This window comes from Pan paniscus, chromosome 14, assembly GCF_029289425.2.
Source record: "Pan paniscus chromosome 14, NHGRI_mPanPan1-v2.0_pri, whole genome shotgun sequence".
Lineage (NCBI taxonomy): Eukaryota > Metazoa > Chordata > Mammalia > Primates > Hominidae > Pan > Pan paniscus.
The window spans coordinates 61,391,621-61,410,271 of record NC_073263.2 but is presented as its reverse complement, the minus strand read 5'-3'; the positions used below and the strand labels follow the sequence as shown (position 1 = coordinate 61,410,271).

Here is an 18,651-nt window from a genome sequence, read left to right as displayed (position 1 = left end):
AAATCAAGATACTTCTATCATCCAACTTGTTCTGATATTTATAGAACACTATCTACAACAACTGCAAAATACACATTATTTTTAAACGCATATCAAATGTTTACCAAGGTAGACCATATGGGAATATAAAATAAGCCTCAGTAATTTTCAAAATATAGATATCTTGCAGGGTATGTTTTCTGTCTATAACAGAATTAAGTTAGACAACAACAATAATAGAACATCTACCACAGTCTAAAAATTGCATAACCTAATTTAAAATTACTGGTGGGCCAAAGAAGGAATTATTTTGAGCCAAATGAAAATGAAGCACTGAAAAAGAAAACCAAATTCTCAAACTACTGGTATCAGGAATCAAAGAAGGGAATCTACTACAGCAAAACTAGAAACTAATATCATATATGAACATAGATGCAAAAGTTGTCAACAAAATATTTTTGCATCAAATATTGCTGAACTTAATAAGGAGAGTATGTTATGACCACATGGAATTGATCCCAGGAATGCAGGGTTGGTTTTACATTTCAAAATTAATTAGTTAGCCATATTATCAGATAAAAAAATACAAGGTAATTATGAGAAAAATTATAATTACCTAAATACATGCGAAATAAGACGCATTTGACAGAATTCAGTCATTTTTTATGAAAAAACTCAACAAACTAGAAATAGAAGGAAACTTCCTCATTTTGATAAAGGACATCCATGAAAAACCTGGAGTTATACTCAACTTAAGGGTGAATGATTAGATGACTTGTCTTTTATGGTTGAGAACCTGGTAAAGGTGTCTATTTGCATTACTTCCTTTCAGCATTATAATGTACTAGTCTGTGTAACAAGAAAACATAAAAGATGAATACATTAGAGGAAAGAAAGTATACCATCTTTTTCTTTTTTTCAGCTGACCTAATTGTCTATGTGAATTGAAAAAGGTCATAGAATACAGTCAGTGTAACAAAAATAGTTATTTTTTTCTACAAACAGCAAAAATTTAAATGTAATTAAAATAGTATTATTTACAATGTCATAAAAAAACTAAAAATACTTTGGGATACATTTCACTAAATATGTGCACATTTTCTACTGAAAACTGTAAGATATTGCTGAGAGAAATGAAAGAAGTTGTAAAGAAATGGTATTTATTATGCTTATAGACTGGAAGAGTTGGTATTGTTAAGATTTCATTTCTCCCTCACATGACCTAGGAATTTCACACATTCCCAATCAAAATCTCAGCAGGTTTTATTATAGAAATTGACAAATGATTTCTAAAATTCATATGGTATGCAAAGGACATAGAATATAGAAAACCAATTTTAAAGAACAACAAACTTGGTGGACCTAAACTACTGATTTAACATCAAGGCAAAAGTTTTGGCTTAAGGATATACAACTAAGCTTTCTAGAAGGTTAGAAATAGACCCACAAAAATACCATCATTTGATGTTCAATGATGTTCTTTGTATCAAATGGTTTTGTAAAGTCTATACATCTTAGCGACTAAAATGAATCTCAACTCCTGCATCACACCTTACTGAATAATTAGAGGAATGGAGTATGGACCTAAACATGAAAAGATAAAAGATAACTAGAATAAAACATAAGTTGGTAAAGGGAATATAAAATCATATAACCTACTTTGCAAAAACACTTTGGCAATGTTTTAGGTTAGGTATGCATTTGTACTATATTTTTTACTAATTTAATAGAAATGAAAACACTCATACGAAAGTATTAAAATAGCCTGTATTAGTTTCTTAGGGTTGCCGCCACAAATGTCTACGATCTTGGTGGCTTAAAACAACAGAGATTTATGCTGTCACATTTCTGGGGTCCAGAAGTCATAAATGAAGGCATTGGTAGGGTTCCTTTCTTCCAGAGTCTCTGAGTGAGAATCTGATCCATACCACTCCGCTAGCTTCATTAATCTACTCACGATCCTTTGCATTTCTGGGTAGATGTATCACTCCAGTCTAGGGCTCACCCTAAATCCAGGATGATTTCATCTTGAGATTCTTAATTTAATTACGTATGCTAAAACTGTTTCCAAATATGATCACATTCAAGGTAGCAGAGGTTAGGATTTAGACATACCTTTTGTGGGTCTCTGTTCAATTCAACTCACTACATAGCTCCAAACTGGGGTGGGTTGGGGGGAAAGTCCATCAGCAGGAAAGTAGATACACAAATTTTGGTATATTCTTGCATGGAAATCTATTAATAAAAAGGAACAAAGTACTGAATTATACAACGTGTGTATAAATCTCAGTCATTTTTTTTTTTTTTTTTTTTTTTTTAGTGAAAGAAGCCAGCTATATAAACTGTTTACCATATAGTTTCATTAATATAAATTTCAAGAACAGGCAAAACTAAGCTATAGTGATTGAAATCAAAACACTGGTTTTCTACGATGGGATGGGGATTGTCTGGAAGCGGGCATGAATGAATTTAAGACACTAATATGATTCTGGGGTTTATGCCAGCTTTTTAATTCAAGAGATATGAAACTTATGTGTTAAGACTGTGTGCTGAGACTGCCAAATTAAATAGGAAGTCTCTTTGTTCTTTAGCTTTACCAATCATAGCTTTACCACTTGATGATCCTGAGTATCTTCAGAACTCATTTGGACCTCCTGTGAAATCCTTAGTGATCCAGAATTGATAAGGATTTATAAACAAAGGTGCAGCAGTCTCTGATGTCTATAGCCAATTGTTTATTTCTTGACTAAGTGGAGGAATATACATTTTAGCCTTTTAATATTTTTGTACAAGCCTTGGCTTTACCTTTCTCCTATGAAATATGTAAAAATTATACCATATGTACTTTGTTTTTGTATAGTTTTCTTAAATAACTTTAGCATAGCAGCTTTAATATCGTAAGAGTATATTTATTTTAAAAACAGTTTTGATATTCTGAGTATTACCTCAGGCAGAAGTCACTTGAATAGCTTTTTTTTTGAAGCCTTTCTCCAAGTAAAATGAACTTGTGTTTTTTTCTGAGAATTCTGGAGATCATGAACATATTGGTCTGTTAACAATGAAAGATATTTTTTATATCATTAGAAAAATCAAGCTCAAAAATTTTTTCCCTAGTGTCTTAATTCTGTGATGTATTAGATCACATTACTTTCTCAAAGTATTTTCTCTTGTCTTTCATAAAACTGCATTTGTTTTTTCACATTCTTCTTGCTTATCATACCTCTCCCATAGAGAACTGAAGAATTAGCTAATAGGAGAGTATGAGTGGAGAGTGTAGTGTGGAGCAGCAGTCCTCAACCTTTTTAGCACCAGTGAATGGTTTCATGGAAGACACTTTTTTCATAGATGGCAGGGGGATGGTTTTGGGATGATTCAACCATATTACATTTATTGTGCATTTATTTCTATTATTACATTGTACTATATAATGAAATAATTATACAACTCACCATAATGTAGAATCAGTGGGAGCCCTGAGCTTGTTTTCCTGCAACTAAATGGACCCATCTGAGGGTGATAGGAGACAGTGACAGATCATCCAGGCATTAGATTCTCATAAGGAGCATGCAACCTAGATCTTTTGCGTGCATAGTTCACAACAGGGTTCTCGCTCCTTTGAGAATCTAATGTCACTACTGATCTCACAGGAGGTCAAGCTCAGGTGGTAATGCAAGCAATAGGGAGCAGCTATAAATACAGATGAAGCTTCACCTGCTCGCTCAGGCCCGCTGGTCACCTCCTACTATGCAGCCTGTTTTCTAACAGTTACTGGTGTGGGATCCCTGATGTGGAGAGACAACAAAAGTAGATCTGAGAAAGTATTAAAGATTCAGCACAATAGGAGGTAGTAGGGTATATTAAGGAGGAAGGTAAGAAATATTGAGATAGTACAGGTGGCAGGCAGAGCTCATTGCAGGGTGTTACTTGATAACTACTGTGAAGAAATTAAAGTTCATTCTTACTTACTAGAAAAGATAGCAGAGGAAGCTTGAGTTCCAGATGGTTTGTAAATTGTGGTTCTTAATTTCCACATTGCGATGCTCTGAGTGGTAAGGACAGTTGATTAGCAGCAAGTTAGCTGTAGGCCTGGGTCCTACTAGCCAGGTGACTTGAAAGAGTCATTTCACCTTCCTGAAATGCTTTTCTATTATTTCTTATAATGTGATATCTACAAAGTAGATGAACTAATGCTTTTAGAGTATTATAAATTAAGACCGAGGCCAGTAACTTCCCAGTCAGCAGGTTACTATACTGTTAGAGAGTTAAGTGAACAGTGAAGTTTCATAATAACTTCAGGGAAGAATAAAAAAAGAATAAAAAATAAATCCTTTTGAGGTGTGCCATGTTAAGTCTGCATAGTAGGACGGGGGAAAAAAACATCTGACAACCTGTATTTATAAAAGAAAATGTATAAAGAGAAGTAGATATGGTGTTAAACAAAGTTGGTGTAAAAAATGATTTTTTTCCTTATAGAATAATGGATAAAATTATATGTGAAAAATAGAACCATAATGAGATTATGAGAGGTTACATCTTCCTGGGGACCTTTCTGACTTTCTACTCCTTAAGACAGGCAGAAAGAATTCAACGATAAGGGCTACAGGGGCAGCTGCTATGGCTCCTGTGCCCCTCACAGCACTGAATGGGGCCCAGTCAATACTTGTTGGTTCATTGATTTTTCTAAAGGTCTTTTTACGTTGTTCCCTCTCCAACAACATATATTGCCAACAAACAAAATTTTGAAATAAAATTACCCTTAGGGTTCTGGATATTCCTTCTTGATTTTTACCAGTCACTGCTTTTAACATCTCTTCATTCTGACATATGACATCTGTGTGTGGGGAGGTTACAGGAGTACTGCTCCCTGCCTTCAGGAAAAACAGGAGTGAAATCAATGTATTTTTCCTTTTTTGGATTGATCTTCAGATTACATCTCATTATTGTCAGATTTGGGTTTCGTGAATTTATATTGCTAAGACTTCGTAACAATAGATTTAAAGGATAACTGTAAAAATGAAATTCTAATTTCTTCTAGCATTCTAATTATTAACTAGCTTACATTTTATGTTTATTGTTCATTTACCCTTTCCTTTTTCTCATTTTTAAAAATGACTTTCTGTTGCCATTCAGAGTATTATTTGAGCACCATAGTTCATTTCTGCCTTCCACTTAGTCTTAGACAAGTCAGAAGTTTAGTTTTCTTAGCAGGAAAACAGAATGCAAATCCCCAGTGTTGATAGAATATGACAAGTGGTGAGGATGCGGAAACATTGGTCGGGGTTTTTACATATACATATATTTTCCCCCTTCTTAACTTTTTTTATTTGATTCCACCTGAAGAAATAAAGTTTGATTCAAATAATGAGGAAAAGGGCTGGGCGCAGTGGCTCATGCTTGTAATCCCAGCACTTTGGGAAGCCCAAGTGGGTGGATCACTTGAGGTCAGAAGTTAGAGACCAGCCTGAACAACATGGTGAAACACTGTCTCTACTAAAAATACAAAAAATTAGCCGGGCATGGTGGCTCATGGCTGTAATCCCAGCCACTCAAGAGGCCGAGGCAGGAGAATTGCTTGAACCCAGGAGGTAGAGGTTGCAGTGAGCTGAGATTGTGCCACTGCACTCCAGCCTGGGTGACAGAGTGAGACTCTGCCTCAAAAAAAGAAAAGTAACCCTTCTGTTATTATCATAGATTCCATGATTTAGATCTTGGAACATTAACCTTAAATGATATTTTGTTGTTAAATAAAAAGGGCAACCATTTGGCCTAGGGGTCATCATATGGCTAAATAGTGAACTAAAGACAGGCACCATCTCCAGGTGACCTTTCAAGTTCTTTTCCCACTCAATAATTTTATTTATTAAAACACATTTACTCAATAATAGTCAAATACTGATTTATCTAAACTTGGAAGAAAGAACAATAGGAAAAGGACATCTAATTTTTTTTTAAAGTGTTGTTCAAAGCTTTGTTTTTAGGTTACGTTTCCTGACTTTGCCTTGTCAGGGATTTTCATGAACTTGTAGCACTTTGTTCTGCATTACATCATAGACTTACTCTATCTTTTCAAGGTACCTGTCCCTAGTGCCAGATACACTCATTATTCATACAAATCTAGGTTATATTTTTCTAGGAGAATTAATTACTCTATGCTGGCTACATATGGTTAGCTTGTCAGCAGGAAAGCTTTAACATATTTTGGGGTAGTATAATGTAGGCATTTAAGCAGTCTCTTTTTTCTTCTGTGCATGAATGTAGTAGTACATTAATATATGTTAGAATTAATATATTTCATAATACAAATGTTTTGCATAGAATACTGGAGAATTTCTTCTCATATGTATTGCAAGTACCTGGCTTCATAATCATGAATAATGGCACCTACTGAAAACAGCGATGCTATGAGCCCATTATACACCTTCAGAATGGCCATAACTACAGGTACTACATGTGAGTGCTCTTTTGTATGTCTGACTGCTCTAAAGGACATATTAAGTGTAATAGAGCATTATTCATGTTACCAGTGTCATATGAACATCTTCCTTTTGCAATGGTTAAGGATAAAAAAAATCCAGGCAAGTGAACCCATCTGTCTTAAAATATAATATATTTTAAGACAAATGTCTTTGTGATAAGTGACCACTGCTTAAAAAGAACAATTCATGCCCAATAAGAATCAACATTATAATAGTACATCTTTGTCTCTTTATAATTTCATATCGCTTAGACTTACTCTATAAACTTTTAATGATATTTCTTCTTCTTCTTTTTTTTTTTTTTTTTTTTTTTTGGTCCTTGTTGAACTTACATTCTTTGTTTTTCCTAGACAGTGGAATATGAAGACGTTCCTTAAAGTGCCTTGTAAAGTAGACTTCTTATTAATAAGTACATTAATTGAGCCCTTAGAATCTTGATTGTATATGAATAACCATTTAATTTGGCAAGGGTCTGGGGAGAAAGCTAAGTATAAATTAGATATTTATATTATTTGAAAATGGAACTTTTCATTCACTATAGGGCTTTGGTCTATATGAAAATATTCTCTCAAAGTTGTGTACAAAGAACTAATTCTTTATTGCTCAATTTTTGTCAGATGAGTAAGCTGAGTTATGTTTAGTCATTAAGGCAGTGTCTATAATATACTGGAGTCTTATAAGCCTTTGTCTAGTATATTTTAAGTAACAGTCATTATTATATTATGAGCTGATAGCTTTCTGTATCCCAAACAATCATGATTTTCATTATATTTGGCATCCTACAGGCTTCATGTAGCATTGTTTTTTAGCCTTTCCTTTACAGTCTGTGACTAAGGGAGAAACAGTCCCTATTTTAATCTGTCACTGCTTTTTTTCTGACCTTGCCTTAACCTGCTTTTGATATTTACAATAGTTGTCGGAGTTCAACAATTTTACTATTACCGCCCCTTCAGCGCGTTTTAAGTCCCAAATCCCTAGTGTGTTTGGTCAAGGAATTCATATCTAGCTTCATATGTGGTATGTCTTCAGCCTACAGCTAAGTGATTATTTCCTGCATGTGTGTTGATATAACACAGGAGTAAGGATAAAGGCAGGAACTTGCCCCTTTGTTCTTTTAGACACCTCCAGTCCCCCACATTCCCAATAGAGAAACCTAGAGTCCCAGACAGGGTTAACTTGGCATGTGATAGATTTGTGGGTTTGCACCGCTTCTGCCTGCTACTACTCCCATGTTTCCTAACTCTGATTCTGCTAATTTAGTATGTGTCAGGAGTCATTCTACTTTCCTGTGTTTCTGAAGAAAGTCAATTTAGTACAAATTGGGACCTATTTACTCTCCCTCTATCTAACACATACTGTTAGTCAGCAGGGTTTCTGAGGACAGCAATTGCTATTTGAAGAAAACAAACCCTCTTTAGACTTTTCTGAATGTGTTTTAAACATGACCCAGTATATTGCAGTATTGAACAAAAATTATTCAAAATAATGACATGAATGCCTTGTAATTTGTGGCCTATGTATCTTGTTACCTTTTTAGAATTTAGTTTAAAAAATGCTTACTTTATTGCTTAATTAAACATTATCATTTAATTAAAGCTTTCTTTTCATTGAGCATCTAAATTGTTAATTTGGGTTTTGAGGGATGACTCTGGATTCCTTACAAAAACAAGCAGGGCTTTTCTCTCTTCCTGCTATCAGTTTTAGGAGACATATTTCTTCTTTGGTACTGTCATACCAATAAATCATCCCAGATTACTTGCAGTCGTACAGTACTAAACTATACCATGCATTTTAAAGGAAATCTGCTGTTTTCTTTTCAATCAGATGAGCAATGTGAAGAGACTACGGCCACGGCTCAGTGCTATTCTCTTTAAGCTTCAGTTTGAAGAGCAGGTGAACAGCATCAAACCTGACATCATGGCTGTCAGTACTGCCTGCGAAGAGATAAAGAAGAGCAAAAGCTTTAGCAAGTTGCTGGAACTTGTATTGCTAATGGGAAACTACATGAATGCTGGCTCCCGGAATGCTCAAACCTTCGGATTTAACCTTAGCTCTCTCTGTAAAGTGAGTTTGTTTTTTAAAAACACATATTTGCCTGAACACTTGCTCTTAAATGTCAGCCCTGATTGCATTATTTAAATATTTTTTTATTTTGATGTGCTCATTATCAAGAACTTGAACTGAACCATGAACTCAAACCCAGAGTGAACTGAGCTAATTTACTCAACCTCTGAACTAAATCCAAATATTAATTTTCTTCAATCTGCAAATCCAATTCAAGGATTTTATTTAATAACAAAATTATATCATAAACCTATGCTTTCTCAAACCAATGAAATGGAACGTCAAAATATTATTAATACTGACTCGTACTTACTCAGTTCAGATACCTGTATATATATTGAATATTGCTTAGGATTGCCATTAACATTTTTACCTTTAACTATTTAAATATTTCTCTGCATTGCTTTCATAAGCAGACTGAAAGGAGAGAAAAATGAGACCCCTTTATATAAAGGGGAAATTATTATATTGGAAATATATGCAACTCGGATATTATTGATTTTGAAGTGTTTCTATCTAAATATAATTTTAGAGGACATGAAAATGGAGTAAGTTTAGAGCCTTTTTTTTCTTCTGTGTCTTTCATAGGTTGAATTTCCTTACAGCAAATATATTCAATGTTTTATAAAACAGAGCTCTTTCCTGAGGAGTGGGCCATAGTAATAGGGCTTTATTGATCTGCTTACAACAAATTCTTCTCAGTTACACATCAGAAGAAAACCTTTTTCTTGTTCTTGACCTTGTAACAACCACACTCCCTGATTAAGGAATTTGATTATTGCTATTGCCAGCTAGTTAGGGAAGGTGAAAAACAAGTTCTGCTTTACCTATAGGTTTACTGCATACTTATTCTATTGGGGCTTTCATGAATTTTCTTATACAATTTCCCTGGCCTAAGCCTCTCATTGCTATCAGTGCCTTGTGAGTGTTTCCCTTGCCCCATCTCCATTCTTTTATTTTCCTCTCTGTTTTCTTAGGCAGCTGTATTTGGTGAAGATCCCTAGCATGGGCGATGCAATTCCTAAAACACATCCTGAAGACTTGGCACATCTCTCGTGGGCTTACTCAGAGTGAAGTCCTGTGCCAGATGCTTTGCCAGATTCTCTCTTTAATGTATGTGATTAATATTTACCTGGCATACATGAGACTCATATTTTCCACATGTAAACCATTAATTATGATGAAATGCTTTAATGAAGCCACATACTAAAAGTTATGGCAGCAGAGTTAAGACAGAGAGCCTAGCTCAGCTATGAGAGGGCAGTTAGATATTCAGAGAGAAATGGGAATTTAAGCTGGATCTTGAAGGATGAGCAGATGTTCTGTGAGAGGAAAAGGTGTTCTAAGCAGGAGTCAGCTTCCAAAAGGGTTATAGCATGGCATGTGTGAGTACAGTGAGTGGCCTACTACCTTTGCAAACTAGATGGGAAAGGAGTGGGGCTAATGAGACTGAGGTGGTAAATTGGTCTAGATTGTAAAGAGCTTTGAATATCCTGCCTAATGATGGAGATTTTATGGAGTCACACTCTGTAAGGCAAGTAATATGATCAGATGTTTTGTAGCAAGATATGTCTATCAGCAGTATGGAAGAAGGTTAAGCTGCACTGTTTAGTACTGTTGCCATTAAACATATATGGCTACTTAATTCAAATTAGTTGAAATTTAAATAAAATTAAAAACATAGTTCCTCAGTCACACTCGCCACATGCCAAGTGCTCAGTGTCCATACCCGTTGGCAGCATATATATGGCACATTACCATCATTGCATAAAGTTATTGGACAGCGCTGGGTTAGAGGGTTACATTGAGGAGGTATTTGGTGTTTGGTTGACATGTAGTGTGAGACCTAAGAGAGCAACAGAGGAAACCAAACTGAGAAGGTAATAGGAAAGATGGTATGGGGGTGGCAGAGAAGAGAGAAAGGTCAAAGATAATTCCTAAGTATCTATCTTAGGCAACTAACGGGAGATATTGCTACTGGCATGTTTGAAGTGGTTGCTCAAAAGAGAATGAGATCAGGGGTTTTTTGTTGTTATTCTACTCTTGTTTACCTGAGTATCTTAAAGGGCATATGATTGAAGCTACCTTATTCAATTATTTAGCAAAGGTTTGAGCGTCCACTAAGTAGCTATCACTGTGTTTTGAGATGATGGAGTTCCAAGCTAAGGTAACGGCAGAGGGGTTTGAGGTAGAATGTAGTGGGGATGTAGGGAAGTGCACAAATTCAGGGACATCTGAGGAGTTGTCAAGGTGTGCTGGTTATGAACTTGGAAGCTGAAGGAGAAGGAGGCAAGCAAGAATGGCAGATTCAGGCTTTCCCTGAGAAGGAAGGCAAAGTAAGAAAAACAGGGTGAGGGGCAAGATAGGGGAAAGTTAATCCACAGCCACACATGTACTACAGTCTGTTTCCTCGTGCAAAAGTGTCTGTGATCCTCTTTAGGTTTTACATCTCAGAATTACAGTTGACACAAAAAAACTGGCTGCATGCTCTTCCTCATGTCCTTATGCCTTCCTCTAAGGAGTGCTGTTGACAGGGAGACTAGGTCTGATTAATGAGGTAGGATAGCCTACTGCAGTGGTTGGTATATAGTAAGTACTCAATAAATAGCTGTTGAATGAATGAAATTTGTCATAAGACAAAAAGTAGTGTCTTATGTTTATTTTGTAGTTGAAAATAAATAGACATCCTCTCATTGAGATACAATCACTGATGCATAGTAATTTTTAAATCTTTTACAAATGCAATGTAGCTGTTATTCTTTTACTACAGTTAGTCGGCAAACCAGTTAATCTGTCTGCAGATAAAGAGTTGACTTTATTTTCTTGCAATGATACTGAGTATTTTGATCATCCCTCTTAGGAGCCTTCTGTTGTGGAAGAAACAAAATAAATACTACAACTTCATGTTTTTTATTAGCCTACATGTCAAGTTGAAAGCATATATTGAACAAGATGATATCTCATCATATTTGTTATCAGAAGTAGCAGCTTGATCTTTGACAATTGTGATTGAATTTTCACACTGAGTATAAAGCATTTGGTTTGATGATAAGCTTCTACACAAGGAATTCCATATATATTTGACAGTAGAAAGACAGGGAAGTATTTTAATCTGTTAAAACATGCTGGGTAATTATATGACATTTAACATTTTATATCCAAAATCCTTACTTTTAAATGCCCTTTACGAATTTAACTCAAGTATGAAAAATTCATGAAAATTCATATTAAATTAACTTTGCATTGTTTAGAAATAAGAGCATGAATACTTGAGTTTCATGCCCATTATAGTTTAGTTTGGGGAGCTGTATCATAGCTTTGTAGACATTTGTAGTCAGGATGGCAATGAGTAACTATAATATCTCTGGATTTGAGAGAAAAGGATTTGCTTTCTTATATCCCAAAGATTTCATGTGGCATATGACAAAAAAGTAAAATATGACATATAAGGTAAACATAACTGAATTTATGATTAAGATCTAAATAAAAATTAAAGTTGCTATATAGGTGCTTGACTTTTTGGTGGTCAAAGTGATGTGCAAACTTCACTTCATGAGCAAAAATAGTGTTTTCCCTGATTAAACCTTCATAAGAAATTTTGCATATGTATCTTTACAAAAGGAAAACGTGTTGAATAGTGTTATAAACAACAAATGAGTCAGTTTCATCAGGATCTTTTTTTTTAGAACCATCTCTCTTTCTCCTCCTCTCTTCCCCTCTCCCCCAAAATATGAGTACTGAACTTTAGATAAAAAATGGATAATAGGCATTTTGACATCATATTAATTTTGAGAGTGGGGAGACTGCTGTTGATTAAGTGGGAAACATATCTTTAGAAATTAAATCGGCAGATGGTAGATGCTTATCTGACCAAAATGCTGACCTAGAAAAGTTTGTATCTGGTTAGTGTCAAAGATGTCTCTCCAAGAGACGTGTTGATAGGGCCAAGTTCATTTTTTTCAAAGGATTTTAGGTAAAGAGTGAATTGACCCAACCATCAAAGTTCAACACCATATTAAAATATATGAGATAATTTTGACTTGTAAATTTAAGAAGATGTTACTAATCCACATATAATAGCCATAACATGTGTTTAATAATGTTTACTAATGTCTAATAAGATGTATAATTTCTGAGTAACAGATCATTCTGATCAATACAACAGGATGATGCAGCTCTTTGTTCCAGGTGATTGAATCAACTGACTTCCTATATTGGGGTAATAGATATAAGTTTTGAAGGAGTTTTACCACGTGTAATAACTAATTTTTATTGGTATTTATGCTGTTATTCTTTGGGAAAATTGCAGAAACAAATAACTATTGATCCCACTTTAAATTTATCCATACTGTCACTTTGTAGGAAGCCTTCTGTTTTCTATGGCAGTAGAATATCTATTGAGTTCGTCTCAGAGTTGAAGTCATTGATGAGTACATGGTAATGGGGCTATGGGCATTGAGGAGTAGGTGCTAAGACGGTGAGGGGGTGGCAGGCAAAATTAATTTTTCCTAAATTCTCTTTTCTAATGCATGAATTTTTTATCTGATTCTGGATATTCCTTTTATAAGCAAAAAGTAGAAAAAGTAGAATAACGTCATCAGAGCTGTGATGGAGATAATTAAAACAATAGAAACAGCAACAAACATTGAATTCTCATATTCTTTAATGTTTCCACCAACCCTAATGAGACACTTTCCAAAATTGTGACAAATGGCTTTTGGATGACATTGATTAGCAACCTGGAGTACCCTTTAAGAAATACTGATGCCGCAGTCCCCACACCAGTTCAATTAACTTAGAAAGAATGGATGTGGATCCTGATTGGTGGCATTTTTAAAGCTACTTCCTAGGTGATTTTCATACTCAACTTGAAATGTGAATCGCTTGGTCTTCTGCCCTACTTTCATATCCCAGAATGGAAAATCCCTGACTGGTGATCTGGAACCAAAAGCAAACATGAAAAAATGAAAATTAACCAACACCAAAGCCACGACAAAAACGAAACAACTTTACTTCATCACTTAAGAATGAGTGGTGAGGCCAGGCGCAGTGGCTCATGCCTGTAATCCCAGCACTTTGCGAGGCTGAGGCGGGCCTATCACCTGAGGTTAGGAGTTTGAGACCAGCCTGGCCAACATGGAGAAACCCTGTCTCTACTAAAACTACAAAAATTATCTGGGCATAGTGGCAGGCGCCTGTAATCCCAGCTACTCTATTCATGAGGCTGAGGCAGGAGAATCGCTTGAACCCGGGAGGCGGAGGTTGCAGTGAGCCAAGATCATGCCACTGCACTCCAGCCTGGGTAAAAAGAGTGAAAAAAAAAAAAAGAAAGAAAAAGTGGTGAAAATATTTTCAAAAATTGCTGCTTTTCCTCTCATGCCAAGCTAAACATTACTCTGAAAATGAAAACTTTGAAAAGGAGTGTGAATTTCAGGCACGTAGTGGAACTGAAATAAGTTGAAGGCCTGTTTCTCGAGCCATTTGACAAGTCTCTAGCTTGTACAGGTAGAGTTTCAGTGACTACAAAAGCATGAAACAGGATACCTTTGCCTATTTCAGGCCGTTTGTATTTGCATACCTGTCACACTCACACAAGTTAACACTGTGAGTCGTTTTTGTGAAGTTTTGATCCCTATGTATCACTTTTTCCTTTACTCTATGAATTTATTTTTAAGAAAGATCTCTGCCAAACAAATCCATTGTTCCATTTGCATTCAGGGTATTTTGAGAGGGATTTTTATTCTTTATTAGGTTGGCAAAATTATACCAGTAAATTTTGGCAACCTTTGAAAGTAAAGCAGTTATGGGCCAAAGACTTGCAAATAACAAATGCCATTCTTATTTTACATGCGGCCAGTTAAATCACAGAAATACTGATTTCCAAAGCAATGTGAAACTATTTAGAAGGCTTAACCCCCTTTGACTCATTCATTAACACATTTAATCTATGACATTTTCTAAGAAATATTTAATTGGCTTTTCTAAATAGCATTTTTGGTAAATTCTTTTCACGTCACCGTTGTTATTCAATTGCTGTTAAATGTTGTACATGAGAATGATTCTTCCAATAGAATTATAAAAGATGGAGTGACTTTGCTCAGGCTCAGCAAATAGGCTGCTTGTGTGCCTTCATCTTCCTGCTCTCATAGCAAGCATAGCTTCTCTATCAAACTACCCTTTCCCCCAAATACTCAGCCTCTGAATCCTCCTCGGCGTCAGGCTTATAGACAACTACCCCATCAGAGATAGCACCGAAGGTGAATATTACCATCCCTGGTTTAATTCAGACTTCACTTTTATATATTTTATAAATGAAAAATAAAAACCAGAAACAAGACACTCCATTCCTGATACTCTAAGAAGTGTCTTACCTCTCCTTTATCAAGGGTCTGCATTGTTTCTACATTTTTGGAATCAGAGACAAAACATGCAACATTATTATCCACATAGTAATACTTAGCCATTGGTACTTATGAACATTTATTCTTGGGGGACAGGGGAGAGGATGATGAAGAAATGTGTCATAAGTGGCTTTGAACTATGGTTCCAGCATTGGGAGGTACAGAATCCACCACCACCAGAACAAACTGAAAAATATCACCTGAGATATACCAGGCATGTGTTTTGTTAAGTCCTTTAATGTAAAGTTCAGAAGTTTCTGTATTTTTTTAAAAAAACAAAAGCATCTCATTTAAAATTATTCTGTTTGATCCACTTATATGAAACAGCAAAATGAAAATACAACTTATAAAGTTTTGTTCGATGCAATAAAAGCAGTGCTCACAGGGAAATTTATAGCATCAAGTGCATATATTAGAAAATAAGAAAGATCTAAAAAGGATAATCTTTAACCTTGGGAAACAAGAAAAAGAAGAGCAAATGGACTCTGGAGTAGGTAAGACAAAGAACTAATATATACTAGAGCAGATATCAATGAAATTGATACAGAAAATTAATAGAGAAAATCAAACCCACCAATATCTGATTGAGTCTTTAAAAAGATCAATAGCCAAGCTAACCAAGAGAAAAAGAGAGAAGATACAAATTGCCCATATCAAAAACGAAAGAGGGACTATTGTTACTGATCCTATGGATGTTAAAAAGATAACGGAAGAATATTATTAACACAACCAAGCCTACAAATGTGATAACCTAGATGAAATGGACCTTGATAGATGCCATCTACCAAAAGTCACACTAGAGGAAATGGATAATCTGAATCTATTAAAATACTTGAATCAATAATGAATAACCTTCAAAAACAGAAAGAACAAGGCTCAGATGGTTTCACCAGTAAATTCTATCAAACACGTAAGGAAGAAATAATTTCAATTCTCTAAATCTGTTCAAGTAAATAGAAGGAGAGGGAATAATTTTTAATTAATTCTATGCATCCTGGCTGGGTGCGACATTTGAAAATCCGTTAATGTAATCTATCACCATCAATGAGCTAAAGAAGAAAACTCACCAATAGATGCAGAAAATGCATTTGAAAAAATGTAACATTCATTAATGAGAAAAATTCTCACCAAATTAGGGATAGAGGGGAACTTCCTCAAGTTGATAAAGAACATCTACATAAAATCGACAGCTAGCATCATACTTAATGGTAAGGAACTAGATGCTTTTTCCCTAAAACTGGAAGCAATGCAGGTGTGTCTTCTCTCACAACTCCTCTTGAACATTGTGTTGGAAGTCCTAGCTAATACAGTAAGACAAGAAAAATAAAAGCTATAAAGATTGGGGCAGAATAAACAAAACTCTTTCTTCATAGATGAAATGATTGTCTGTGTAGAATGCCCGCCACCCCCCCAAAAAAAATTGACAAAAAATAAACCTCCTGGAACTGTTAAGCAATTATATCAAAGTTTTAGATTATGAGGTCACCTAATTTAAAAAGCCAGTGGTTTCCTGTATGCCAGCAATGAACAATTGGAATTGGAAATTTAAAATAGTGTATCATTTTCTTAGTAACAAAAACCATACATAGGTATTAATCTAACAAAATACATATAAGATCTGTATGAGGAAAACTACAAGGCCAGGCTTGGTGGCTCATGCCTGTAATCCAAGCACTTTGGGAGGCCGAGGCGGGCAGATCACCTGAGGTCGGGAGTTCAAGTCCAGCTTGACCAACATGGAGAAACCCCGTCTCTACTAAAAATACAAAATTAGCCAGCCGTGGTGGCACATGCTTGTAATCCCAGCTACTAGGGAGGCTGAGACAGGAGAGTCGCTTGAACCTGGGAGGCGGAGGTTGTGGTGAGCCGAGATCGTGCCATTGCACTCTAGCCTAAGCAACAAGAGTGAAACTCCATCTCAAATTAAAAAAAAAAAAAAAAACTCAAAACTTTGAAAAAAATCAAAGAAGATCTAATAAAGTAATAGACATTTCATGTTCATAGAAAGCATGTCTCAGTACTATTAAGGTGTCGTTTCTTCCCAACTTGATCTATAGGTTCAATAGAGCCCCAGTGAGAGTTCCAGCAAGTTATTTTATGGATATTGACAAAATGATTTCAAAGTTTGTATGGGGAGGCAAAAGACCCAGAATAGCTAACACAATACTGAAGAAGAAGAAGAACTAAGTTGGAAATCTGACACTCCCTGACTTCCAGACTTAGTATAAAGCTGCAATAAGGAAAATATTGTGGTATTGGCCAAAGGGAAAAAAAATAAAAATAATTTTAAAATAATGGACCGGAATAGAGACCCCAGAAATAGATTCGTATAAATATAGTCAGTTGATTTTGACAAAGGAACAAAGGTAATTCAATAGTGAAAGAATAGTCTTTCTTTTAAAGAAAAGGTACTAGAACATCTACATTTAAAAAAAAAAAAAGTTGCCAGACCTAATATCTTTCACAAAAATTAACTAAAAATTTATCATGGACCTAAATATAAATTGCAAGACTATACATTTTATAGAAGATAAGAGAAAATCTATGTGACCTTTGGTTTTATTATGACGTTTTAGATATAACACTAAAAGTATAATCTATGAAAGAAAAATTGATAAATTGAACTTTATTAAAATTTAAAACTTCTGTGGCAAACAGTTAAGACAATGAAAAGAAAACAGGCTGGAAGAAAATCTTTCCAAAACACATATCTGATGAAGGACTTTTATCTAAAATGTACAAAAACTCTTAAAACTAAGAAATAAACAACCCAGTTTAAAGAAATGATCAAAAGATGTGAAGAGATACCCATCAAAACGTATAGGTGTCAGGTAAATGTATGAAAAGATATTGAAGGGATTAAAATATGCTATTCTGGTATATTGACTATTTAAAGATACTTGAAAAACAGCAGGTGTAGAAAGATTGCTTTGACCTCCTTGCTATTTCTTAAAAGCAGAAGTTAACATTTTCATGCAAAAGATGGCCTTTCCGTACTGGAAAGATGCAACATCCTTAATCGTCAACAACAAAAAGTCGAAACAAAGAGAATTTTTTAGAGGCCTTGTTAAAAGTAATTTCCCACCTAATGTAGTTGCTTCTTAACAACTGTTCTTTTCCCAATCCGGTATATGGGTAACTGACTCTATTTCTTTCAGTCTTCATTCCTTTGATGGCCTTTGTGCTACGGAAAACTTGCATTACACATTTCTCCTGTTAATCTCTCTCATGTCAAATTAAATTATCAGACCAGCAAGGACCCTAAGAGGATGGAGTTGTAATTTTTCTGTCCCTATAATAGTCAGCAGCAGATGTCATTAAGGAATTGCAAACTCAAACAATAAGACACCACTGCATATGTACTGGCATTGCTAAAATACTAAACACTGACAGCACCAAGTGCTGGTAAGTATATAGTACAACCTTCATTCATTGCTACTGGGAAAGCAAAATGTGGCACATCAACTTTGGATAACTGGCAATTACAAAGCTACACGGAGAACAAACCATCCAGTAATCACACTCCTAAGTGTTTACCCAAATGAATTGAAAACTTAAGTCCACACAAAAACCTGCATACAAATGTTTACAGCCATTTTATTAATAATTACCTGAACTTGGAAGCAAGCAATATGTCCTTCAATAGGTGAATGGATAAACTGTGGTATATTCATTTGGAATATTATTCAATATTAAAAATAAATGATCTCTTTAAGCCAAGGGAAGACATG

General features: G+C 35.1%; 1 protein-coding gene across 2 annotated transcripts in view; it reads left to right on the top strand.

The window, feature by feature from the left end:
• DIAPH3 (diaphanous related formin 3) overlaps positions 1 to 18,651 on the top strand; it is a 489,712-nt gene that overhangs the window by 270,858 nt on the left and 200,203 nt on the right. For both annotated transcript variants that reach the window (XM_003825324.5, XM_055096829.2), the window contains one exon: positions 8,280 to 8,519. In XM_003825324.5, the coding sequence (XP_003825372.4) occupies positions 8,280 to 8,519 (240 nt within the window). The remainder of the gene's footprint in view (positions 1 to 8,279; positions 8,520 to 18,651) is intronic.